The 26,347-nt window shown below is 49.9% G+C and overlaps 1 protein-coding gene and 1 long non-coding RNA gene across 2 annotated transcripts in view; both read right to left on the reverse strand.

The window, feature by feature from the left end:
* Positions 1-459: 459 nt before the first annotated feature.
* On the reverse strand, positions 460-7,388 carry LOC135416919 (uncharacterized). The gene is made up of 2 exons (XR_010431812.1): positions 3,846-7,388; positions 460-1,629 (listed from the first exon to the last, which is right to left on the reverse strand). It is a non-coding gene; the product is annotated as an uncharacterized LOC135416919 (long non-coding RNA).
* Positions 7,389-12,436: 5,048 nt separating this feature from the next.
* Positions 12,437-26,347, reverse strand: part of NDUFA10 (NADH:ubiquinone oxidoreductase subunit A10) — a 28,693-nt gene continuing 14,782 nt past the window's right edge. Inside the window, exons 9-10 of the mRNA XM_064660255.1 lie at positions 22,287-22,395; positions 12,437-12,849 (exon numbers count right to left, since the gene is read on the reverse strand). Of these exons, the coding sequence (XP_064516325.1) occupies positions 12,781-12,849; positions 22,287-22,395 (178 nt within the window). The 3' untranslated portion in view covers positions 12,437-12,780. The remainder of the gene's footprint in view (positions 12,850-22,286; positions 22,396-26,347) is intronic.

Here is a 26,347-nt window from a genome sequence, read left to right on the forward strand (position 1 = left end):
AATCCTTCTGCACCCAAGTCCTTTTAGCCTGTGGTGGGATAGGACGGGGATGAGAGACCTAAAGGGGCTCCAAGAGAGCTGGAGAAGGACTTTGGACATGGGCATGGAGTGCCAGGACAAGAGGGAATGGCTTCCCACTGCCAGAGGGCAGAGTTAGATAAGACATTGGGAAGAAATTAATCCCTGTATTAAACAGAGCTTTCAGTCACTTGGAATCCCTTACCCGAGTTCTGAACGCCATGGAATCGGGGAGCTGGGTGGGTGGGTCGCTGTCCTGCCCCCGGGCAAGCCCTGCTTGGGGTTTTTCTCCTTGCCATCCTTGATTTACAAGAGTGGTGCTTTGGCTGAGGATGCTGATGAGCTGATGTTGGGACACGGTTCCAGGAAAGGCAAATCCATTAATCAAAGTGCTCCCAGTTCGAGGCAGGTGAAGCACCAATAAATATCGAACAGAGCGAGTGAATCAGACTCCAAAGTAGTTTAATAAATAAATGGCTATTAAAAAAATATATATCTGCAGATGCTCATGCCAACCCTTCTGGAGTCCCAGTCCAGGTCTGAATCACAGCTAAGAGTGCCCAGCTCCGTCCTCCCAGGCTGACATCCCGGAGGATAAAGGTCCAAGGCACACTGCAGGCTGCACAGACGTGGGTCAATGGGAAGGGAAGTGCTGTCTGGCAAAGAAACGAGCTGCTAATTTATTGAAATGCTTTGGAAAATAATTGCATTTGGAAGCCTTCAGCTGTCCTGGGTTTGTGCCTTTGTGCAGGACTGGAACTTCAAGAGATGGGACATAAAAGGGAGTGGAAAAGCAAAGAGATCTTTGAAGCTGGGGCAGGAGAGCACGCAATCAAACGGAGCCAAACTCCCAGCTCCCACCCCACGCAGGCAAAGCTTTGCAGCTCCCATGGACGAGCAAATTGGGAACAAATCAGCCTGTTTGTTTTCATGGGGGTGAGAAATACCTCCTAACCTGGCAGCAATTCCTGTTCCTTCAGACAGCTCGCTCACAGCAAGCAGGATGCGGGGATAGGACCCTGGGAGGGAAGAGTGACCACTCCACCCGCTGTCTTGGCATGTGGGGTGGGTCACACACAAGGTCCTGCCCCACGGATCTCTCTGATTTCAGGGCTTCCCAGTTGTCACCAACATCCTCCCCAGTGGGTGCCTGCTGTCCTCCATCTACAGTGGGAATAGGGGGCTGGTCGGGGAGGGCTGTGGAGGTGCTGCAGTGAACTCCAACAGAGATCTGGTCTCTGAAGTGCTTTGGTCAGACCTGTTTTGGCAGGATCCTTGTGGATCTGGAGGATCCTTGTGGCACAAGCTATGGAGGAACAGGTTGCTTTTAGCTTTCCTCTGCAGCAGTGATAAGGAAGATATGATAACTGCTGTGATTCCAACACAAAAGTGTTAGGGAGCTGTAAGATCAGGCAAACAAAACAAAGCCCCAAAGATCAAAAGAGTTGCAGTTTTACCTGGCTGTTTCCAAGTCATTTGCTTCTGATGCTGATGAGTGAGTTTTGCCAGGTTTGGGTCCTGGAGTGCCGAGGAGAGGAGAGCAGAGGCAGTGAAGGTGTCCACAGCATCATCCTCTCCCACCTGAGTCTCCCTGCCAACATCTGCTCCTGCCTGCAGAAGGTGCAACCTGGTCTAGTGGAAGGTGTCCCTGCCCACGGCAGGGATTGGAATGACATGGATTTTAAGGTCCCTCCCAACCCAAACCATTCTGGGATTCTCTGAAGGTGCAGGAGGCTGTGAGCATGGTCCCAGCCTCCTGGAGAGGAGTAGGCTCCAGAGCCCAGCCAGTGTGACATGGACCTCTAGTGACTCAGGGGACACTCCCCATTCCCTACATCTGGGGGTGACACACATGGAGATGGAAAATGTCCTTGTGTCCTTGCTGTCCTTGTGCAGCAATTCCCAGGTGAGTTGTGGGGTTGCTGGTGGTGAGCTGGGTGGCACTGCCAGGCTCTGGATGGGGACGGAGGTCCTCATCCCATGCCATGGCTTGTCCCCCAGCCAACATAGAAGGGTTTGGGTTGGAAGGGACCTTAAAGCTCATCCAGTCCCACCCCCTGCCATGGGCAGAGACACCATCCACTATCCCAGGTTGCTCCAAGCCCTGTCCAACCTGGCCTTGGACACTCCCAGGGCTGGGGAACAGATAGAGCAGGATGAAAAGCAAAGGGGAGAGAGCAGTCCCGGAAAGGGCCGAGGAGGGAATGAACACAATTCCAGCCTCAGCATCCCCAGCCCCCGCTCTGCCAGGGGTTCCCAGGCGCTCCCACAGCGCTTGCACTGAGGAGAGGGCAGAGGACAGATGGGGTCACTGCTCCAGCAGCACAAAGAGGGGTTCAGAGCTCTTCCCACTAAAGCTGCCTGGATTCCCTCCCCCCTCCCAGTGGGTCCACTCAGTGCCACCATCCCCATCTTCCTCTTGGGCCATCCTCTGGATGAAGGTCGTTGCACAAAGCCACAGTAATTGCCCTGCCTTGGAGGGCTCTTCTGAAAATCAGCACATTCAGGAAAAGCATCTTTGAGGTGCCCAGTGGATGGGGCCATCCCGGTCCCGGGGACAGAGCTCGTATTCAGGCTCTGCAAACAACGGGGCATTCAGCAGGAATGAAGGGACAGTAAATTCAGAAGTGAGGAGGGGGGAAAAAAAAGCATCTTTTCACACAATTTGCCTCGAGGAACTCAATGTCATATGATGGGGCCAAGGGACTTGTGGGATCAAACAACTGCTGAGCCGACCTTGGATATTGGATTATCCAGAGCAAAAAATAAACTCCATTAGAAACGGGAAAGCTCAATGGGTGAGCCACATGCGAGCCCCAGAATCCACTCGGGCTGTTTTGTCCATCGAGGACCACGTTGGAGAAGACTTCCCGAGGAGAGACCACCTTTTCTGGGAACAGGTTCTAGGAAGCAGCCTGGATGAGGGCTCCAGGACTTCCTGCAGCTTTCCCTGAGAATCCTGGCACCAGCTGAGGAGTCAGTAAGAATCCTTTGCTAGCCACAGTGGCAACTAGCACTCTCACCGCAAGGATGGCTATCAGGATTCTCTCCTTCCAGCCACTCCTGGAAGATTTTCCTTGTACCCATTCATGTTGTTACTGGGAAGATCTTGGCTCCTCATTTCTGCACCTGCCCTGCAAGGAGCTGCAGCCATCATTCAAACCATGGAATCATGAAAGGGTTTGGGTTGGAAGGGACCTTAAATCCCATCCAATTCCACCCCCTGCCATGGGCAGGGACACCTCCCACTATCCCAGGTTTCTCCAAGCCCCGTCCAACTTGGCCTTGAACCCTTCCAGGGTTGGAGTCTACAATCTCTCTGTGCAACCAGATGCTGGGATCAGGTGTGAGGGCACCTGCAGCTCAGCCCACAACCCAACCTCTTTGGATGGCACGAGCAGGAGTGGCTCGAGGCCCAGGCCTGGCTCAGTCCTTCCCTGATGCAATAAATGGACCTACAGCAGTAGTGGGCTTGATTATCAAAACCAGGAGGAGGTGGGAAAACATGAAGATAGGAATACACAGTCAGTCAGGATGAAACTAGGGCTCTCCTTCCCAGTCTTGTTTTATATCAAAGGCTTGATCTTTTGCTTGAGGGGCAATGTCGAGATTTTTTTAATAGAAGTACAGTTGGCAAGAGGGATGGAGACTTGTGCTGAGAACTTGGAATAAAACATGTTTCCCTTTTAAACTGCAGAGGGAGAAGGCAGGGAAAGGTTTAGAGCAGAGGAAGAGCTGGTGCAGTAAAATATTACCTCCAAAACCAAATATGCCAATAAAAGCCACCAAACACCTTCAATTACTGAAGTTTCCTTATTAGTACTCACAGTATGTTAATTCTTCCCTTGGGTACCAGCGATGCCGACTTGAGAGCACAGCCTGGAGAGGATTGGGGATGCTGGTGGAGCTTTCCTTGCTGGATTGAGCCATTCCAGCACATTCCCAGGCTGAGGCTTTTCAAGCTGCACCACCGTGCGCTGCAGAGCTGGGGAAGAGAGGGGAGGTCAGACAACCCCAGCTCTGCACCTCTGCAAGTTGGGCTTCTCCTTTTAAGCTGGTGAGACAAATGTTTTGAGAAGACACATTAAAGCCATGGCTGCTTTCTCCAGGGAACTATCAGGCTGATTGTATTTGGCCAGAGCACGGTCCCAGGGTCAGGCTGTCAGCTTCCATTAAGGTTTAGATGTGCATCACTGAATGGAAAGCACTTGGATCCACTGCTGCTCCTTGGATTGCTTTGTGATGAATCCCATCATTAACTCACTCCACTTGGCCTAGTGAAGGTGATAAGGCTGGGGCTGCAGCACTCCCAGCGGGATCCAAACCACATGGCTTTCCTGGGAAGGGCAGCTCCATCAGGGCACTGCCCAGTCTCTCTGTTCCCTTGTCCCACTGGGATGCACCTGCCCCAGATTTTGACCCAGGTGGATGGGTTTGGGTAATTAAGGGTAATTAAAGCTAAGCCACGTGTCACTGCTTCACATCTCCTGCCCGAGGCACCAGGCTGTGCTCCAGCACTGCTCCACCAGCACGGCAGGAAACAGAGGTGGAAGCTTCCCTCTCTTTTTTTAAGTCTCTTGCCCATGGATCAGGCTTCTTGTGACCCCTCCTATGCCACGCCCAGGAGTGGGGTTGGAACCCCACTGCAGCTGGTGGAACAGGGCTGCTGGGGCCCAGGCTGGGACTGAGCCATCACAGGCAGGAGCAGGGTGGCACGGTGGAATCCGGGCTGCTGGCTTTCTCCCTGGGAATTTGGGTAGAAGGTCTGCTTGCCTCTCTAACACATCCAGATCAGGGATTTTCATCCCCCAACATCATCCACAGAAACAGAGCAGCTCTTCAAACTCCTCTGACCATCCCCTTGGTAGGCACATGAAGAGGGGCAGAGAGGTCCAGACCAGCCACAGTTCCCTCCTCCTCTCCCAAGCACATCCAAGGGGACAGCCAGCCCTTCCCCAGGACATGGGAGAATGCTGAGACCTCTCCTCGGAGACCAGGAAGAATCAGTTCCCCCAGAGATGGGCAAGGGACCCACATGGCAAACATGTGGGACCTGTGCCACAGCTCCCCAGCCCCCAGTTGCCCTGGAGGTCTCCAAAGGGAAGAGCACATCCCTGGATAACACTGCAGAGCTGGGAAGATTGCTCTCCACCTCTTCAGAGCACATGTTGTCTCTGCAGTTCCTCTGGATGCTGAGCTTAATCCGCTCAGACCAGTTCCAAGTGTGCCTGCCTTGCATCCCATCGGCAACGAGGGCTGAGCAGGAACACTTCCCATCTTCCTTTGGTTTTATGATCTCATGAATTTATCAAGGGTAATTAAGCTGCCCCTGGTTGAGGCATCCCAGACAAGCTGCTGCAGTCCTGCTCTTCCAGAGCAGCTTCTCCAGGATGAGGAGGGCTTGGCACCACCAGCCCAGGCAGCCCCTGTGCCTGGAAATCCCGCAGCGCCATCGGGCGTGTGGCAGGAGCCTGGGCCACATTCCCAGGCCTGGGCTGCATGGGACCAGCTCCACGGCTCATGCTGGAGAGAGAAGATGCAAAGTAAATGCAAACAAGTGCTAAGTGTATTCTCCAAGTATTTAGGGAGCTGAAGCAGGAGGGGTCCTGCTGGGAAACGCAGAGCTGTGTTTTGCGCCACTCAAGGGCGTCAGTGGCTCCCGAAAATGATGGGATCCCCAGGTCTTTGCTGAACCAGCTGGCTTCTAACATGCAGCTCAGCTGAATTTTCTCTCCAACAAGCTGGATGAAGTTTCAGGCCCTGCATTAAGTTGCACACAGCATTTTGGAAGCCCTGGGAATGGTCACATGTACCCAAAGCCTTTGAGGCCCCACATGGGGCACACCCGCCTCTGGCTGCAGCAATCCCGGGGGTGCCCCAGGATATCTCCCAGCAGAAAAGACAAGCAGGGTGGAGCTGAAGGCTCTCCTGAGACACTGTGGTAGTTTCCCACCTCTGGGGCTCTCCCTTGCAGGGGTTAATTCCAGCCCCAACACACAACCTCTGCCTTTGTTTGGGCACACCCGGCCTGGGGCTGGTTTGGGCCACACCATTGCATCCCAAACCACACACGGAGCTGCAGCCACAGACAGCAGGAGCAGCCCCCCCGCTCCCTCCCAGACACCAGGGCTGGTAACGCAGTTCAAAGTTCTCCTCGGTACAAAAACGGGCTTTGAGGGTAATTTGTTGCAGCTTGAAAGCAGCTGAAGTTAATTACAGAGCAATGAAATATCACACTTTAATATTACTTCATTCCCCTCGGCTGGGCTGCCATTAACGCTGCTCTGTTCCGAAGTCTGGACCCGAGTGCTTTCCAGTCTCCAGATAACATCCCAGTTACACATGGGAGAGGCAGGTCATGGGATGCACGACCCACTGGAGCCCAGGAGAAGGGGGGACGGAGCACAGGGCTGCCCGTGGGGGCACCCAGCACGCACAGTGGGGACTGGGAGGAGTGTCCAGTGCTCCCCTAATCCCTGCCGGGGGACCCACGGAGCCTCCAGCCCTGTGCTTTCACCTCAACTCCTGTTTGAAATTCAGGCATCTCCTCTCCACCAGCGCACAGGGCACTCCCACAGGTGATGCTGAGGTCCATGAGCAATCCTGCTGTCTGGCCCAGTGGTCATCCTGGAAAGTCCCCTGGCTGAAGGCCAGCACTCGGCCAGGTGAGCTCTTTACTCACACATTTCTTGAGCAAGAGCTTGAGGCCAAGGGCATTGCAGGTGTCTCCTCTGTAGGCCTGGGAAAGTCTGCTGAGAGGATGGAGAGCAGGAGCCTGAGATGGTCTGTAAGGCAGGGAGAGGAACAGGAGCTGCCCAGAGAAGATGCTCAGTGCCCCTCTTGCCCCGATGCCACCTGGGTGCTTTCTCTGCCTTGGAAACAACACGGAATAAGGCAAACAGGGAACACCAGCGTGGACACAGAGGCCAAAGCACTTGCAAAGAGAACCTGCGTGGCCCAGGGATGGCCACAGCCACCATGTGCTACAGGGCACCTCAGAGCCCTCAGAGCCAGGGGCATGGGAATCCCAGGGTCCGAAATAGAGTTAAAAGCACAGATTTGAGAGCCTTTTCCACATACCCAGGAGCCTTGGCCACCGAAGCCTTCTTTCCCCACGGGGCCTGAAGCCGTTTCTGGCTGCCGTCATCCCGCGGGGCTGCTCCGAGGCACAGGCTGCATTGCCACCTAATGGGATGTGCCGGGAAAGCCCCGAGCGTCCTGCTGGAACCCAGCACGCCGGAGGCTCTGCGGGAGGTGCAGATGCTTTCGCGCAGCTCCCCTGCACCGGCAGAGATGATCTGGTCGGGATGACCCCGGCGCTGTAACACAAACCAGCACCAATCCAAGCGGGAGCTGTGCCAGGGAACAGCAGCGCCAGGGAACAGCAGCGCCAGGGAACAGCAGCGCCAGGGAACAGCAGCGCCAGGGAACAGCAGCGCCAGGGAACAGCAGCGCCAGGGAACAGCAGCGCCAGGGAACAGCAGCGCCAGGGAACAGCAGCGCCAGGGAACAGCAGCGCCAGGGAACAGCAGCGCCAGGGAACAGCAGCGCCAGGGAACAGCAGCGCCAGGGAACAGCAGCGCCAGGGAACAGCAGCGCCAGGGAACAGCAGCGCCAGGGAACAGCAGCGCCAGGCAGCCGCTCGTGCCCCGGCGCTGTCCCAGCCCGCTCCTGCCTGGGCACACGGGGAACGAGGTTTATTGGCTCTCAGGGGCGTTTTCCCTCCACTGCCCCCGCGGCTCGTAAAGGATCCTGCCAGCAGAGCAGGGGGAGCACTGAGCTCTCCAGGAAGCGGATGTGTGGTCCAGTTAAACACACCTCCTGGCCAAAAGGCTGCATGCAGACAGACACCCAGGGAAAACCAGATCCACGGGGACTCCAGAAACGGATGTGGTTGGGAGGAAGGGGGACGGTTGTGCCACGAAAGCACAGGACCAGCTGGCCAGAGACGGATGCACTGTGCCACAGCCACAGAACTGGACACAGCCTTCCACCCCCCTGCTCTCCATCACCACCTGGAGAGCGACACGGCACCCACCTTCCATGGTCCATCCTGGGGAACTGCTGGAAGCAGCAAGGGTCCCATCTCTTGAATAAATGTGCTGGACAAAGTCACAAATGCCCTGCCAGAAAGGCCTGCTCGTACCCCTGGTCCTGCCTGGATCACCAGCTTACAACCCAGCACAACCCAGACTGTGACCAGGAGCAGCAAGAGTAGCAGCTTTGATGTCTCACTCTAGTTGAGCCCCTCACCTCTCTGCAGGGTTCTCTTTGCTCAGAACAAACACCCCCATGGAGAAGCCAAGAGGGGATCTGAGACCTCTCAGATTCCACACTGGCTTTGGTTTCCCTTCCTTACTGAAGGTACAGCCCCTGCCCACGTCAGCCTGGCTTCCAGGACTGCCTCAGCTGGCCACTGAGGACAACAGGAGCCTGATTTTTACCCATATCCAAAGACAAAAGCAGAAGATTTCATCAGGTTCCTTCCTGCTTCAGCATTGGGTCTCTCCTGTAAGCAGAGAAACCAGAACTCAAAAAGAAGCAAATGGAGCCTCTGTCCCATTGCCAAGTCCCACCCCAATTTGTGACACCCTCACCTCTTTACGGGATGACATCAACCAACCTTGTCTCCCAAAACACCCAGAGAAGATGGGTTCCCACCTTCTGCCAGAGCCATGTGAGCAGCGAGAGGACAACGCCTGCTGAAGGGAAGGACCAGGAACCCAGAAAACCGAAACCATTGCTCTGCCACAACTCTTAGCCCCCAGCAGGGAGACACGCTCTCCTGTTTGGAACGCCAGCAAGTCCTCACCCAGCCAGATCCACCAGCAACCCTTCCCTGGCCACACACTCACGTTTCTCCACCTCACACCTCAGTGCGGAGACACGGGTGAGGGCTGGGAACACCCATCTGGAGGCACAGCAGCCCATGGGCCTTTATCCCCGTGCAGCACCACTGTCTGGGATTGTGTCTGCAGGCCATGCTCCCCGATCCGGGAGCAGGTGGAGGAATGAGGTGTGGTGTCTGCCTCTCCCGGAGAGAACCGCAGCGGCCGCTGCGTGTTCCAATCGCGGCTGTCTTTGAAGAGACTCAGCACGGAGCTAATTGAGACAAGGCTTTCTCAGGATTTAAGTACCGTTTGTAGCTGTAGTTTTTGTTTGGAAGGGTGGAGAACACAGCAGGAGCAGTCCCATCAGATAGCAGGAGCAAGGCTGGGCTCCAGCACCTGCCGAGGAATTACCCGGCACCGGGAGGCACCGCGCTCGTTTTGATCTCGCTGTGAACAAGTATTTGGCAAAAAAAAAAAAAAAAGAAAAAAAAAAGACTTAAAGCTGGGAACAGGAGCAGAACCTGCAAGTTCCATGGCATCCTGCCACCTGTGATGCTCAGGAATTACAGCTAAGCAGGGCAATGGGAAGCAATGCTGTCAGATGGGCTCAGTGTTGACCAGCGTGGATGGGAGCTCCCAGGGCCACACACTCCCATGGAGCTTTGCCCAGGATAATGGAATCATGGGGTGGTTTGAGTTGGGAGGGACCTTTAAAGTTCATCTAGTCCAACCCGCCCTGCCACGGGCAGGGATATCTTCCGCTATCCCAGGTTGCTCCAAGCCCTGTCCAGCCTGGCCTTGGACACTCCCAGCCACAGCTTCTCTGGGCAACCTGTGCCAGGGCCTCCCCACCCTCATGATGCCATCTCCTGTCATTTCCACAAATGCAAGTCAACAGAAAGCCATACCACGGAGGAGAGTCCATCCTTTTCCTTGATCTTTGGACCTTCTTTTCCCCCAAGACATCCCTGAATGCAGATGGCTTTTGAGGTTCTCCATAAATGCTCAGCTCACACTAAACCTGCACAGGCACATTTTTTGGGGAGCAGCCCATCAGGTGCCATCCCAGCTACTCTCTGCTCGAGTTGCTTCCACTCACTACTGCACAAATGATTCATTTTGCCCAGTCTTTTGCAAACAGCACTGGAAGCCAGCTGGAATTTGTTGTGCACCTAAATTGAGCTTGTTCAGCAAGCTCTTCCACAGAAGGGATTCATTCCAACCTCTGCCTGTGGTGGGGGCACAGCACAACTGAAGCAGCACAGATAATATCCTAACCTCACTGCCATTATGGTGCTGCCCCATCCCTGGAAGTGTCCAAGGCCAGGCTGGACGGGGCTTGGAGCAACCTGAGCTGGTGGAAGGTGTCCCTGCCCATGGCAAGGGGTGGAACAAGATGGGCTTTAAAGTCCCTCCCAACCCAACCCATTCTGGGATTCCATGATTAAAACATCAAAGTTTCACCTTGAAGGAGGAAAGGGAAGAAGAAATGGGATCTCGTAACTGCAGCCCTGGGCCAGATGTCACTGCTGAGGAGCACAGGGTGGGCAGGGACAGGCCAGGGGCCACCTACAGGTATGTTCAGTGGAGAGGCTGCCACTGGCACACCCTGGATGGTCCCAGCTGTGCCCTGGCTGAGGAGGAAGCTGTTAATGGCCATATTGGGAGAGCACAGACATGCTCCAGTCAACCACAGCAAAGGCCAGACAGGGTGGTGGTGATGAGACCAAAGCTGAAAGGCCATAAGCTGAGTTGTTTGAGCGGGACAGGTACTGGCACGAAATCATGGGTTCCTGAGGCTGAGGGGCTTCACCTCCTCATCTGAGGTTGCAGCACAGCAAGCCTTTGTTTTGGTGGCAGCACCATCCTCACCCACCTCCTGTTTCCTTCCTCCCCTCCTGTGCCACCAAAAAGTGAGCCCAAGGGGCAGTTTGTTGCTGAACTATTGGACCGACCAACTGCAGCCACTGGGAAAGCTGCTGATTCTGCCCATAAATGTGCCCTTTCCCAAGGAATCTGCCTTGGCAAAGCAGGCAGAACCGAGCATGGGACATGGCAGGCAAACTTCCCCACACATTAACACTGGCAGTGGGAATTTGGGATAAGAGGACAGACTGCAGATGGTATCACACGTGCACCTACGCGGACACACGGAGAGGACTTGAGCCGTGCTATCTTTTCCAATCTAAGTAAGAACTGGAAAGGGATTCATCCAACTGGCACAGCACAGCCTCCAAAACCCAAAATCTTTACAGCTGTTTTGCTAAGAGATGTTTTTTTGACTTGTTGGAGTGGGAAGGAGGGAAGAGAAAAACACAGCTAGCACTCCTTCCTACAGCAAGGGGAGAGAAAGTTATTTCCTTCACAGATTCAGGGCGTAAACAGTTTTACTTTTAAAGCAGAGTTAAAACCTGAATAAAATACAAAAAAAAAAAAAGCATGCTCAAGAAGCATTCTGTCATACCACACTGCTTGCCATACAAGCCAACACTGCTTTTCCTGACTGGAATTAAAAGTCTTTTACATCCAAAGCTCAACTCAGCTCTCAGGGTGCTGCTGGAACAGGCAGGGAAGGCTCTGGAATCTGCTCTGCACCCCACTGGGGTGAACACAACAGCTTCCCCTCACAGCACCAAACACCTTTCCAGGAGATCTGACATCAGACTGAACACACAATGCCAAGTGGATTCCAACACCTGGAGAAAGCAGTAATGCCGAGAAGGAGGACACCTGGACAAACAGAGCTGGATGACTCCAGAGGGATCCTAAAACCACAGCAGGTGTTCCTTTCATCTCCACACTCCTCAGTGCTGGGAGATGGAGCTCTGGGCTCGTGATCACACCGTGAAGGAGAAGAGAACAGCAGTACAGGCTGGCAGTCCTCAGGGATTAGGGTACCCCTTCCTGGAGGAGGACATGGGATAAGCCATAAAACATGGAAACAAACAGCTACAGGATCAGCAAAAAGAGCCACATTTCTATCCCTCTGCTCATTCATCTCAGTATCTAAAACCAGGCCCCCAAGGCTCTTGTTAAAGGACTCTCTTCATACTGGTTTTGATATGGGAAGGGGCATGAGCATGACTTGGCTGCTTAATTCCAAGGCACTGCCCTAAATTCTGGGATGCCTGGAATTTATTCCTGGGTGACTGAAGCAGTTAGCCCCTTGCTGGAAAGCAGTTAGCCCCTTGCAAAATTAACTGCAGCCTAAATGTGGAGAGCGTTGCTTGAACCAGTGCCAAGGTGCCTCATTTCTGTGACTAACTAACACCAAATGAATCATTTCTCTGAAGAAAACCCCTCCAACTTGGACTTTCAGGGACTTGCAAAAATAATAATTACATTTGTCTTTTATACCCAACAAACATTTTGCTCTACAATGGAATCAAAGGGGAGAAGCTGAATACAACCACTGGCAATTATTTTGAATTTTTTTTTTTATACTTTTAAGCACAGACATTTTGCTGTGTAAATTGAGCTCACTTCTCTCCATCTCTCAGTGAGCTTTGCTGGGGTCCAGCAAGTGCCTTTCAGCAGATGTTGTTCCTAATGAACCCAATAAAACACATGCATGACAGAGCAAGAAATTAACTTTACAAGAGCCAGGAGGATACAGGTTTAATTTCTCTTGATTCAGCAGAACAACAATAATCCTGTATAATAATGTGCCACAGTCCTGAGGAAGAGAAAGCTCAGCTCTGATCTTAAGCCTGCCCCAGATCACTTTGCTATCCAACATCCGAAGTCCTGAGTTCATCAGGGAGAAAAACAAACCAGGATAAAGTGGTTTTCCTTCTCGGAGACGATTCCCTTCAGCTGGACGGGGATTTAAGCGGCGTTGTCTTCGTGCTGGTGTGGAGCAGGTGCCCTGAGCTCGGCTCCTCTTCACTCGAGTCCCGTGGCCCCTCGTGGCCGGGGCTCCCCAGGGGTCTCACTTCAGCCAGATCCACTTGTCCCCCACGTCGGCGTTGTAGCCCTGCCTGTACTTGCGCCCGGGGAGCTGCGGGAGGCACAAAGCTCAGTCAGACACACAAAGTGCTGAAGTGCCTCCAGGCACCTGCACAACACCAGAGGTGTTTTCACATCATAACGTTTATAGGAAACTCAACCCCGAGCTATGCAGCTGAAGGGGGGACCCACGAAACCCACTATGCCATAATATATATATATAAATAAATTAGGCCAGTAATCTCTACAGCATATCCCACCTGGTTTCATCCAACTCCTCCCCAGCTGGAGAGATGACTCCTCTCACTGTATCATGTAGCAGAGGAATTGAATCAGTCAGTAGAACCTCACTCCAAAATAGGCACACACATTATTAAATACATGAAATACTTCATGCATGAGATACCGAGTTAATTACGATGTTAAATTAAACCATTCTAATGGAATTGCAGATTTAGGCTTCAAGAGCTGAACTTAACTTCATTAAAGCAAAAGCAGTATCTGCCTGTCTTCATAAGCCAAGCCAGAAACCATTATTTGGTGGAAAAACCCCAAAGTTTCTTGAACCCTCTACCCAAATTTCAGTGGTACCCTGAGACCTAAGCAACAACCAGGTGTGGAAGCAGCTTCCTTTGGTAAGTACTGACCACAACCTGGAACGCCAGAGATGGTTAGATCTCAGCTCCAAAAGCAGAATCCATCTCCAGAATCTGCATTCCTACCTCCAGGAATGAAGAAGAGACAGAACACAATGCTCATCTTTGACCTCCAATACTGGACTCAAGAAGCAAACCACCATAAAAAAAAGCAAATTAGTTTTGTGGGAAAGTCTGTAGCAAGCAAAGATGCTGTAATAAAACTCTTCCTTTAAAAATAAGCTATCTGCTGGCAGCCTTTGCAAAAATTAAGCACAGATCATCTGGTCTGTCTCCACACAAACACTGGTTTCACTCAGGACCCCTGAGCTATCCCAATGGTTTTTCCTTTCCAAAAAAACCTGTAAGAGTATCCAGTTGCAGAGAGCTGCCCCTGCAGAGAGAAGCAAGACCCAGTCTCGATAAAAATCTATACTCAGGCCACAAAAAACAGCTATTTAATCAAAGATGAAGCCTGTTGTTTTGAGGAAGTGGAGGGCTGTGGGTTTTTTTACTTGAAGGTCAAAAAATAAGACACTTCTTTGCCTAAAAATCAAGCTAACAGGAGACTTGACCTCCTTCCCGAGACATTCCCCACCCTGCCTTGTTGCAAGCATTTGTGATCAGCTTTTCTGAGGTTTTTCAATTAAATGTCTTGTCTAAATATCAGCAGAAACCACACAGTCCTGTTGACAGTTCCCCCTGCAGAGCAGAGAGGAGATGGGAGATGAAAATACCTGATTACTGTCTCTGCCCCACGGATCTCCAGCGGTGAGCCAGGGAGGACACCAGACCTGCTGTGGCCAGCCTGTGACACAAACACAGCTCTCCCTGCTCCTCTCCAGGCAGCACATAATTGGCCCTTTGATACTTGAAGAGATTCCCAGATAACTAGATTATTAAAGCAACAGGAGATCTCTGGGAAAAGACAGGAGTTTACAGTTTTGTTTCTGGGTAAATCTGCCCTCTGTAAAAAAGCTACAACATCAATCCCAACAGAACTCAAATTCATTGTCCAAAACAAATTCCCCGTGTGCCTTTGCTTAAACACATGCCAGACATCAAAGCAAATGTTATAATAAGTATTCATCCATAACTCCATCCTTCCCAGTGGGCCTTGGCAAAGGCAGGGGAGTTTGGAGACACGTTACAGCCAACCTGTCAAGATAGCCAAAAAAAGGGAAGAAGGCAGAGTAAACAAATCCCACATTACCTAGGAAGCAGGATGATGTGAGCTGATGTTCTGTGCACAAGTGACACAGATGACTTCCCAAAAATGGGCTCTTCGAATCCCACGTTTCACAGCTGGGATTGCAGTAAAGAAAGCTGCAGACCCAGGAACAAGGCAGGTTTTTGCAGACCACTGCAAAGAGGAGGGGTAAGAGCACCAGGGAAGATCTGGGGATGCCAGGCAAGTGGTAGGATGTGCCTCTTCTGGTGAAGCTGGTGCTCCAAACTGCACCCAGTTGAAATTCCCAGGCTTGGCCAGCACGAGGGCAGGGATGGAACAGGCAGCCAGCCCTGAGGCTGCTGGGTTTGCAGCCAGACTGCCCAGCCCAGAGGAGAGATGATGGAAAAGAGAGAGGAAAAAGCTCTATGGAACTTGCCAGGAGCTGAGAGAACAGAAAGGGATTGAATATTCACCTTCTCTTCCAGTACAAATCCCCTGGAAGCATCCCAGGCCAGGTTGGATGGGGCCTGGGGCAACCTGGGCTAGTGGAAGGTGTCCCTGCCCATGGCAGGGGGGGAACGAGATGAGCTTTAAGGTCCCTCCCAACCCCACCCATTCCATGATTCTGTGATAACAGAGACCCCCCCAGACAATCCCAAGAGCTCCCCCACATCCCTGCAGCAGGAGATAAGGCTGAGCTCCCACCAGGTCACTGCCAAGGAACAGATTTTCCTACTCCATGGGAATTAGTAAGACAGAGACTGAAGCCTTGGCCTGCTGCATTACACTGAGCAGAACCCAAGAGCTGGCAGCAAGGATTGTCTGAAGAAGGATGTGATAAAATCCACCACCCAGAGCATGAAACCCATGACATGAGCTGGACCCAAAGGCAGGGCCAAGCTCGAAGGCATTGAGCTGCTCAGCTTTAAAGAGCATTAGGAAAAGAGATGAAAACAAGACCCTCTCATCAGTTAAATTAAGAACCTGCCACAGAAGTGTCTGTCAAAACTATAAACATGATGAAAAGCCCTGTAAAGTGGTAGAGGCTGTGGAGTAGCAACAAACAGCTTCAGCCAGCTGTTTGTTATCTGGCTCCTCCGGATAATTCCACCCCAGACATGTGCAGGTAGAGCTCTGGAGAGTTTTAACAACCTGAAAAGGTTGTTTAGAGCCTGTCTTGTTTTCCAGTGTTTCAGGACCAAAAAGAATTACGGATTTTGCCTTCTATTCCTGTGTTGCTTTGTGCTAATGGCTGGTCTGCAGCTCCAAGAGATCTATAAATAGCCTGTTTTGAGCAGCACTGATCAAAGAGCACTTAAAAGCAGAGTCATTACTCTGCAAGCTCAGGCTCATTCATCAATATCCAAACCTCATCCTTCAATGGCTGTTTATAACAACCACAATAATAGCCCCTTCCATCACTGCTGTTAGCAGATGACTGCTTTTTCCAGTAGAAATCCTGACTTCCAGAGGTTTGTCAGTGTTGTTGGCACACAGCTAAAATCTGAGAGAACCCAGGAAATGGAGCTTCATATATTGGCTGGATTCTGGAAGGGTTTCGCTCCCCATTGCTTTCCACAAGTACCCAAAAGGAAGTTGTAGCCAGGTGGAGTCTCTTCTCCCCAGTGACAAGAGGAAATGGGCTCAAGTTGTGCCAGGAGAGGTTTAGGTTGGATATTAGGAAGAATTTCTTCACTGAAAGGGTTGTCCAGCCCTGGCACAGCTGCCCAGGGCAGTGGTGGAGTCCCCAGCCCTGGAGGGATTTAGAAGTCCTGTAGCTGTGGCACTTGAGGACAGGGGTCAGTGGTGGCCTTGGCAGTGCTGGGTTTACAGCTGGACTCGATCTTCAGGGTCTTCTCCAGCCTCAATGATTCCGTGTCTCAGAGCAACAGCTAAAGGAGGGGAGGGGGTGTAAAACCCCCCAAACACACATTCAAGGTGTGCAGCAGTTGGTTTCCAAAGGCCTGGCACACAGAGACGTGTGTTCCAGCCTCACTCCTGCCATTCTTTACTCAAACAAAACCCCTGATGCTGTTAACATTCCCTGCAGCCCAAGAAACAAGGGTACTCAAAAGCTTTACTGAATTGAGGTTAAAACAATTCCAGCGTGCTGAACTTGTTCCATGAATGTTGTCCCGCCCTTCATTCACTCATTAAAAAAGACAGACAATGGAAATCCTTTGGAAAGAGAAGTGTCCATAAGGAGCACCAGTTATCCACTACAGAGTGCAAATCTACTGCAGGAAAAAGCCAAGTAACAGTATCCAAGTCACACCAGCACAGTTAAACATCTCAAACTGACATTATTTCACAGTTTAAGATCCATGGAGATGTTACCCCTCTACTAAATTATATTTCAATTAATTTTAATTTAATAGAGGTCTACCCCTGGGATCACATTCATCCATGGGTATGGGATTAAGAGGGGTCTGGGAAAGGGAGGATGTGCTCCCACATAAAGTGTTTCCATTCACAGGGCTCAGGGACAGACTATGAAGTTGAAATGGATTATTTTAATGCCAGTGAGATTTGATTGTCCTTTTGATTTACACAAGTACCTAGTGCCTGGGACAGCAGAGCCCACCTCCTAAAATAAAACAGACACAACCACCCAGACCAAGATTTGAGACAGTCCCAAGGTCTCTCAGGTTCCTTGCCTCCCGTATCTGGGATAGATATCCCTGCCAACTGCCCAGGATATTTTTCATGGGAAGCAGGGTGGAGAGCTACAAGTTTCTAAAGCAGAAGAGGGGCTGCTCTCACACTCTTTCCATATGTACAGGACTGGTGACAGCAGAGGAGAAGTGGGAAGGTGGGAAGAGAAATAGATCCCATGCCTATTCCCACCTTTTTCCAGGTACCCTTCATGAACAACTCTGTCATTCCCAGGTCTTAGTTACTCCTCAGGTTCTTCTGACCTTACTGATACCTAGCCAGGCAACATCTTGCTACTTTAGAAAGGGCTAAACATATTTTTGCAGAAATAAAACAGGAAAAAAAACCCCTTAAATTAAGCCTTTCCTAATTTATTGTGTGTCTGTTCTCATTCCTTCCTGGATTCAAGAGCAGACAGGGCTGGGAATTACAGCTGTCAAACACCTCCTTTAAAAGAAGAATTAGGAAAGGAGATCTTGATCCTAAAAAAAACAAAAAATTCATCAAGTCAAGCAAAAAAATGGCAGGAGAAAACAGAAGGTTGTATCAAAGACAGCAGCTATGGCAACAATCACAAACATGGAGAACAAAGATATCCTAAGCTCCCTGCTCCTGCAAAGGCAAGAGTTGTTCCTGTTGTTGATCCAGACTCCAGCTTCCAGAAGGCTCAAGTATTTCTTCTGTGGCTCTTTTGGGAGATTTGTATAAGCAGGAGACTCTGCACTCTCCGAGGAGATGGGAGAGCTGAAGGACTTCCTAACACCCCCTTCTGCCAGCTGCCACCTTCAGCCCCTGCAACCACAGCTGCCAAAAACAGTCAGAGCTGCACTTCACAGGCCACTTGGGCCACCTCAAACCTGGAGAAAATCTTCCCTTAATGTTTGGGCTACTTATGACCCTCACATTGCAAACACATACTCTTATACCCTTATTTTTGGGTTGTGAGACAGAGCTGACTCATGTTGCAGGCTCACCTTCCCATCACTCAAAAGCTAAATAACTAGAGGCATGGCAGGCATTGCACACAAGGGTTTCCCCTCCTAAGGCTGCATTCCTTAGGAAAAAAGAGGAATTTTTTATTCCTTGGGAAAGAGGGTGGGACTCTCCTCCCCTCTGACCTGTTGCCTCTTCTCCACCTGCTGCTGTGCAAGGCTGCGGGGGACTGCCAGCCTCACACTGCCAGGCCCTGGGGCAGAAGGGAAGAGGATGAGGAGCAGGATATAAAGCTGAAGCTTGACAAGGCAGCTGAGCTGGTGCAGCTGCCATGGAAGGAGCCCGAATGCACCTCAGAGCAGCAGCCAGGTCTGTGAGCAGCTCGAGCTTTCCTTGCCTCGTGGTCAGCACCTCTGTATTCCAAAAGCAGCCTGCCACTAGGGAAAAAGGTGTGGGGAAAACAAAATGAGAGCCTTCTCTTACCTTTCTGTGGCATAGGACAAGGGAAAATGGCTTCACAGTGACAGAGGGCACGGATAGATGGGATACTGGGGAGAAATCCCTCCCTGTGAGGGTGGGGAGGCCCTGGCACAGGTTGCCCAGAGAAGCTGTGGCTGCCCCATCCCTGGAAGTGTCCAAGGCCAGGTTGGACAGGGCTTGGAGCAATCTGGGATGGTGGGAGGTGCCCCTCTCCATGGCAGGGGGTGGAAAGAGATGGGCTTCGAGGTCCCTTCCAACCCAAATCATCCTGGGATTCTGTGACTCCACGAATTATTCCAGCAAACAGCTGCGCTTTTATGTGCACAGAAAAGCACATGCACGTCAAAGAAACAGTCTCTCCCCACCCCAGGAGATGCAGCAGGGCTTGCCAACAGCATTCAGAGTGTGAAGTACATCAGCACATTATTTAAGTACACTGATTCCATTAAACACAACCATTTGTTTTCATCTTCCCTGCAAACACATCTGCCTAAGTGCTCCAGCTTCGCAGGGCGCACACGGAGTTTGGAGCATTATCCGTGGGGATTGTGTGCAGTTGGAAGAAAGAAGAGAGATACAGCAGTTGTTAAGGGGAAAAAAAAAAAGGGCAGTCAAGTCTTTACTAGTCTGACAGTTCCTAAAATAATGTTCCTTCACCGAAGAATGAACATGCTTATCTCTGATCTACAGATCCTGACTAAAAGGTTACTTTTTCCTTGCCAGAAAAGCATCCTTAGAAGTTTGTGAATGCCTGAAGAGAATGGCTGGACCCTGCCAGGTGACTTTATGGTACGAGAAGGCTGCAGAAAACCACCTCCTCACACATGAAAAGAACCTTAGAGAACAAATTTAGAAGATATACATAAAATAAAAACGAGTTTCTAGTACTCAGAGCTGTATGTGGCCACCTCGTTATTTCGTGGAAAAGCACACATACTAAAATCTTGAACTCTGAAGAGGGTTTCCTCCTCCTCCTCCTCCTCCTCCTTCTTGGTTGCTTCTAATGAATATTTTGAACAAAATCCAGCTTCTGCCTGGGATTTGTAAATCCCTGAAAACCACCATTATTAGGCAGCATGAGTTGTGTGCATGCAACTCTGAAAGGCACAGCAGTTCCCTGCCTATTGGCACCATCGAGGATTTATGAGTAGTTACAGGGGAAAAGAAAAAAATCCCCTACGCAAATCATTGTATTTAGGTGGTAAACATCATTACACCAACTCTGAAAGCACACACTTCCCACAAGGAAAAGTTCGAGTTCTGTAATTATCCCATAATTAAGCCTTTACTTACAAGTCACGTGAGCCTAAAAACCTTTATCTTCAAATGCCAAAGTGGCAGCACAGTTTTACCAGCCCTGCAAGGACATAGGCAAGGCAAGGGCTTACAGTTCCCTCTCTGCAGACCCAAAAAACATCCCAAATTTGGATGTCTAGAAGCTCCTCTGCTCTCTCTGCCTGTGCAGCTGGTCTCTTGCTGTGTCACCTCTGCACAGTGGCCTTGTCTGAGAGAAAAAATTCAGACCTTCATTTGCTAAATGAAGTTAGAAGGAAAAAAAACCAGATCTTCCAAGTTTCAACACAAAGAATTTAATCCTTAGAACATAAAACAGCAGGTGGGGCTGGCTTTGTGTTTCCCCTTCCAGTAGCTTGTGGAAAACAGGAAAACTCAGCATCTTTTGCATTGTGCACCATCCCTACAGACCCCCCCCCATTCCTCAAAGATAACAAGTGTCTAAGCATTCAGAAGAGAGAAAAAGAGTATTACTATTGCCTAAATTTAACAGAACACCTCCTGAAATGTGCAACTCCTCCTTATTCCAAAAGACATTATCACTTTCCACAGCACTTTCCTGAATCAGGGCCTACAATCGTGCCTGCAGAAGGGAGATTATATTTTGGCAATGTTTTTTTTTGCTCAGCTTCAGCTGTCAACTAACTGGCAAGGAGCAGAGCCATGCAAGAGCACAGCTTTCCTTCCCAGGTACCCACATTCCTTCTCCTAAGCATCCCTTTGCTACATCTGCAAGGCAAGTCCCAATTTTCCCTGGCAGCCAGCTATTTGATGAGCCAGGACATTCTCAGTTCCTTGCCAGCACAAAGAGGGATGTGCTGTCGTGCAGCCAGAGGAAAAAAAAGGCTTTCAGAAGTATTACCCCTGGTTCTCAGCACACAGCACCGAGGTCACACCTTGCTGTGTGTCAGGCAGCCTCAGTAATTCCCAGCTCCACTGCAAAGGGACATCTCAGCCCCAAAAAACCCTTCTCATCTTGGGGAAGAAAGGCACAGTCAGTGCAGATGGATATTGTGTGCCACAGTCAAGTCATGCAGCAGATCCTTCTCAAATCTGTGCTGCACGGCCACAGGCATCTCTTGGAGTGAAGGACTCCAAAAATCTTTGGGCTGAGATTGAAGCTTTGGGTTTAAAAATGTGATAGCACAGAGGATGAAATTCTGAGAGCAATTCCTCTGCTGGACCAGGGAGTTTTCAAGCCCATTAGACAACCTCAGCTGCTTTCTGCTGCTTTAACCTTTAGCTTTAGCCCCTTTTACAAGCTGGAAAGGTCACATCTCAAATGAGGCAGAACAGTGTGAGCCCAGAGCCTCTGCACTACGCAGTTAGCTGAGGAGGAACAGATTATGTGGAATATTTTGCCTACTGTGGAAGAAAACACTGATAGTTCAGAGTTTCCAAACAAGTCCGTAAATCTGTACCTTACATTTTCATTTCAGTAAGAGACTGTATATACTAACAAGAAAAGAAAAATAACTGTGTTTTGATTATGCAAATCATGGTTTCTAACAATTTATATTGTATATTCCTCCCTTTGTCTTCAGCAATTGCTTAGAAAATAAAAAGATGCAGTGGCAGAGACTCCAACCCAACTGGAAAATAGATTAGAAGCTTGGCCAATCACTATTAATTACCATCAGTTCCACAACTTCCCTAACGAGCATTTTCAATACCTGGACCTTGGGAAAGCCCCATGTGGTGGGAGAGGACCCCATACCAGGTAAATCACAACCAGCACCAGGGCAAAGTCCTCAGTGGGTTCGAATCCGTTGTCTCCAGAACCAGCAAGGCAAGAGCTAATTAAAGCCTTGTGTGGGAGCCTGCAGGAGGTGTAGGAGAGTGTGGGGCCACAACAGGCTCTGGATCCGTGCCCACATGCAGAAACACACTATTTAAAGCAACAACAGTTTGGAGCAGCGATGCAACATTCGTTCCTCCTCAAGAAAAACACCCCCTCCCTCAGCATTTTATAAGAAGTCACCACAGGTTTCCAATTTTCTTGTTTGACTCAACGGATTATTTCAGATTTCAGAGGTCAGAGACTAATCAGGGCAGGAGAAACAAAAACAAATGAAAACCACTTATCCTTTGCTTCACATCTAAAGACCAAAAAAAAAAAAAAAACCAGAATCAGCTTAGGAAACAAACCATTTGCTTCGTTACTCCCCTCGTAGGGAAGCCAGACTTCAAAGAGGTGGGGATTTGGGCAAAATCCAGAAGTTGCTCTTAGAAACGTGCATCCCTGTGCAGGCTGTGCCCAGGCCAGCGAGGAGCACCCTGAGGGGTGTCCCCTGGCTGTCACACCCCCTCAGCAGCACTCACCGCTCGATACTCGTAATAGATCCTGTCGAACTCGGTGCCTCCAATGGTGACCTCTGGAATGAAGTGAGGGATGGTCACAGTATCCAGCACTAAACTTTTGTCCTGGACACTGAGGGGGGAAAAAACAAGGAAAAGGAACAGCAGCAGTTAGTTCACATCCTGCCCCCAACAAGAGCAGCATCAATTCCCAGTTTGTCCAAATACTGCTGCCCAGAGAAGCCGTGGCTGCCCCATCCTGGAAGTGTCCAAGGTCTGGACAGGCCTTGGAGCAACCTGGGAGAGTTGGAAGGTGTCCCTGGTGGAACCTGGTGAGCTTCAAGGTCCCTCCCACCTCAAACCATTCTGGAATTCTATGATTAAAAGAATTACTTTTCTGTTAAATAGCACTTTCAAAGGTTTTGGCTATTTTCCAGTTATGACAAACATTTATCCTTTTCCTCACACATATATTGTGTCTTTCCCCTCATCCTTGCCTCCAATTTGCTCCTGTTCCAACTTCTCCCTGCTTCTCCATTCCCTCCTCCAAGTTTTTCCTTCATCATTCCTGAGAGCCTTTTCCATGAGGCACTTCTGGCTTTTTTGCTTTATATAAGTAAGGTAAATACAGTGTTTTTATTGAATCCCCCACACATTATCTTGCTAAATTCCCATCCTAAATGGATCAGTACTGAGGCAACGACAGGGTTGGAAGCAGGCAGTGCCTCTAGCATCCTGCCTGGGAAGAACCAGGGAAAATTGGCTGCAGCAGCTGCAATGACAGATATCAGGATCCACCAAAAATCCACACTGCACAGCACCAGCACTTTCAGATATCCGGAATTTAAAATGCCTGAGAAACTGCTAGAAAGGCTCCTGCTGCCTGTGGTGTCACACACAGGCCGACAGTGCCACCTGGATGTGTTTGGGGAAAACACATCCATCTCCAAACAACACTGACCAAATCCTAAATTCAACACGAAAAACTCTGCAAATTGTGTTGTTTCCAACGAGTTGCATGTCTTTACAAATACTGTCATGCACATCAAGCACATCCCCTGAAGCAAAGCAAAGTTCATCATCTTTAAGAAATTAATTTTTTCCCCTGAATCACAAATTTTGGGACCTTACCTCCCAGCACTGAAGAGTTTCAACAAATAAACTAGTTTGCTAACACATCCTGACATTCACGCCGCAAATTATCCTCCTGCAGACAAACTGGTAAGGAAATACAATAATCCAGTAAAAGCTGAGATGGGAGAAGGTGAGGATAAATGACCAGGTTCAACACTTAAGATGCTTCCTGCAAACTGTGACATTATTTATCCTCACCTACATTAAATGTGTATTTCACGTGCTGGAAGCCACAAAACCGAGCCCAGGTACTTATGAAGCAAAACTTCACACACAGAAACCACGTCTAGTAGTCTGCAGTGTGCAGTTCATCCATTCTTTCCTGAATCTCAGCCAAGTGGCAACTTGTGGAGGACAATTCCCAGGCGCAGTTTATTTTAGTTAACGGCCAAGATGGCAAACCTACTGCTCTTCAGACTTTGCTCTCACTGTACAAGAAAAGAATGCAAAGCTAACGATGGCTTCTCCAGGCTCTGCTCTGCACCTCCAGAAAAAGCTTGGAATCCTGACTAAAAGCATGCCCAAAGACACCTGCCACAACAATGTCCAACCACAAAACCACAGGCGCTTGCCAGGACTAATTCCCTGCTCAGCAGTAAGCATTTAAAGGCACCTTTTATGTTTCCTTAGTTTTCTCTCCCTCCCTCAGGAAAAAAATCATCATTATTTACTCTTTTCTGAGTCTTTACCACACTTTCTTGAAGCAGCTCTCATTATGCAGCACCTTTACCTGTAAGACTGTGTCAACGTTTCAAAGGTAACAGAGCATGGAAGTGTGGTCCCAATAATTTAAGAACATTAGATTTTAACTCACATAACCCTGTTATCCAGGGTTCTTCCCACAGGAATCACACCTGAAAGCATTCTACAGCCATGGGTGGCTCATCTCTTCTCCAAAAGCACCTATAACACACCTAATTCACACTCTGTCCAGCAGCAGCAGGTGTTGAGGAATCAGAACTGACACATTCCTGCTTCCCTCACAGACAGCTTCCAGCAGGATACACTAATTTTGCAGGGAGCCTGCAGTGGTGACACACAAGTAACTGAGGTTTCATTTTCCATCAATGTATAAAACACAGTCCCACAGCAAACATTAGAAAGCCTGATGAACCTTGCCAAGGGTGCAAGGTGGGGTAAGGGAAGGAGATTGCTTAGAAAAAAATAAACCAATCAACCCTACAAAAAACCCTGAGTTTGCATAGGCTGGGCTGTGATTTCTCAACACCTGATGCTGGCATAGTCACAAAAACCTCAAGTGACCTCCCTTCCAAGCTAAAAGCACTCACTGGCCTAAGAGGCAGCAACACAGCACCATACCAAGTTCAATTCTGTGTTTATACATGAAAGTTAGTTTTCCTCCATCTGCCAAAGGGGCTCAGTTTCCCTCATTTGTCCAAGCAGAAGAGGAATGCCATGGCCAAGGTGAGCCATGGCCAAGGTGAGCAACACTCACCATCAACACCGAGAGCAAAAGAAAAAAAAAGCTTCCCAAGAAAAGCAGGTCTGCAAGAAAAAGGGGACAAGGTGCAACAACAGCTCTGCAAACCAAGAAAAGCTACTGCAAAGAGGAAATTACAGACAAGTGTTTCAACCGAAGCAAGAAGCCAGGTTGGATGGGGCTTGGAGCAACCTGGTCTAGTGGAAGGTGTCCTTGAATTTCTAGGGAAATGAGAATGAAGGGTCTCTCCCTCACTCCCAAGTTCTCTGCTCTACCTCTCCCAGGTTCTACTTTACCAAATTCTGAAGGAGCTGCAGGGATACAACAGATTTAGCTGTGGACTTGTCTGATGCGACAAGTCACAAGCAGTAAATTCCCTCCACAAGCTGGTAAAGCAACACAGGCTACACCACACAGCCTACAGCTCTTCACCCCAAAACATGAAGTCTTCTGCAGTGTGTGTGGACAGACTGATTGTACTGGGAAGGGCACAGATAAAGTGCCTGAGATGGTGCAGTGACAGCAGAGGAACTTCTTGAGACATTTAAAAAGCCAGAATGGTTCGTGTTGGACTTCGAAAGATGTGAAGAGCATCCTGAGATCCATCCAGCTTCCTGACACAAATATAACCATTTTTACCTTTTCCCAAGAGATCCCACAGTCACGCTGGAGCAAGGGAGAGCACTCAAGGGCAAGGCAGGGAGATAAAAGGGATCATTATGCAACTGATTTCACATGGGTTCGGCTCACCGGTCTGATTAGCTGACTTATTTGCATTAATTAGGCAGAGGCCCTGCTGGGGTTTCCATGCATTAGACCCTCTGTATGAGCAGTGAAAAAGTTCTCCTCACCCCTGCCCATCGATCCCAGCCCCCAGACATGCTGGTACAAGCTGAAGTTGGAAGAGAAAATCACAGCCCAAGTCAGCCCCAAAACCTGGGAGGTCAGCAAAGGAAGCAGTTGCAGATGGAAAAACAAACAGAGCAGAACTTCTATTAGGTATTGGATATTAGGGAAAATTTCTTAACTGAAAGGGTGGTAAGACATTGGCACAGGCAGCCCAGGGCAGGCGTGGAGTCACTGTCCCTGAAATTATTCAAAAGCCATGTGGATGTGGCACTCGGGGACATGGTTCAGTGGCGGCCTTGGCAGTGCTGGGGGAATGGTTGGGCTTAGTGATCCCAGAGGGGTTTTCCAACTTAAATGATCCTAAATACCAGGTGCAGCCTCCCACAAACACCCACGAGAGGGCAGCACGTGCCAGCACCAGAACAGGCACCAGGAACCACCTGAAACCCCACTTTCTGAAGGAAAAATGAACACAGGCATCGGACACCACGAGCTCTTTGCTACCTGGGCACTGGAACAAGTGAGGAAAGCATCAGCCTTAAGGTTCATGGACTAGCATCTGAGATTGGCACTGGATGCCTAGGGAGGCAATTCCAATGAGGAAGACACACAGCAGGCTCCCTGCACTTTCTGGAGGTAACATGAGAAACTTCCAACATAG

The sequence above is a fragment of the Pseudopipra pipra genome, chromosome 7 (genome assembly GCF_036250125.1).
Source record: "Pseudopipra pipra isolate bDixPip1 chromosome 7, bDixPip1.hap1, whole genome shotgun sequence".
Classification (NCBI taxonomy): domain Eukaryota; kingdom Metazoa; phylum Chordata; class Aves; order Passeriformes; family Pipridae; genus Pseudopipra; species Pseudopipra pipra.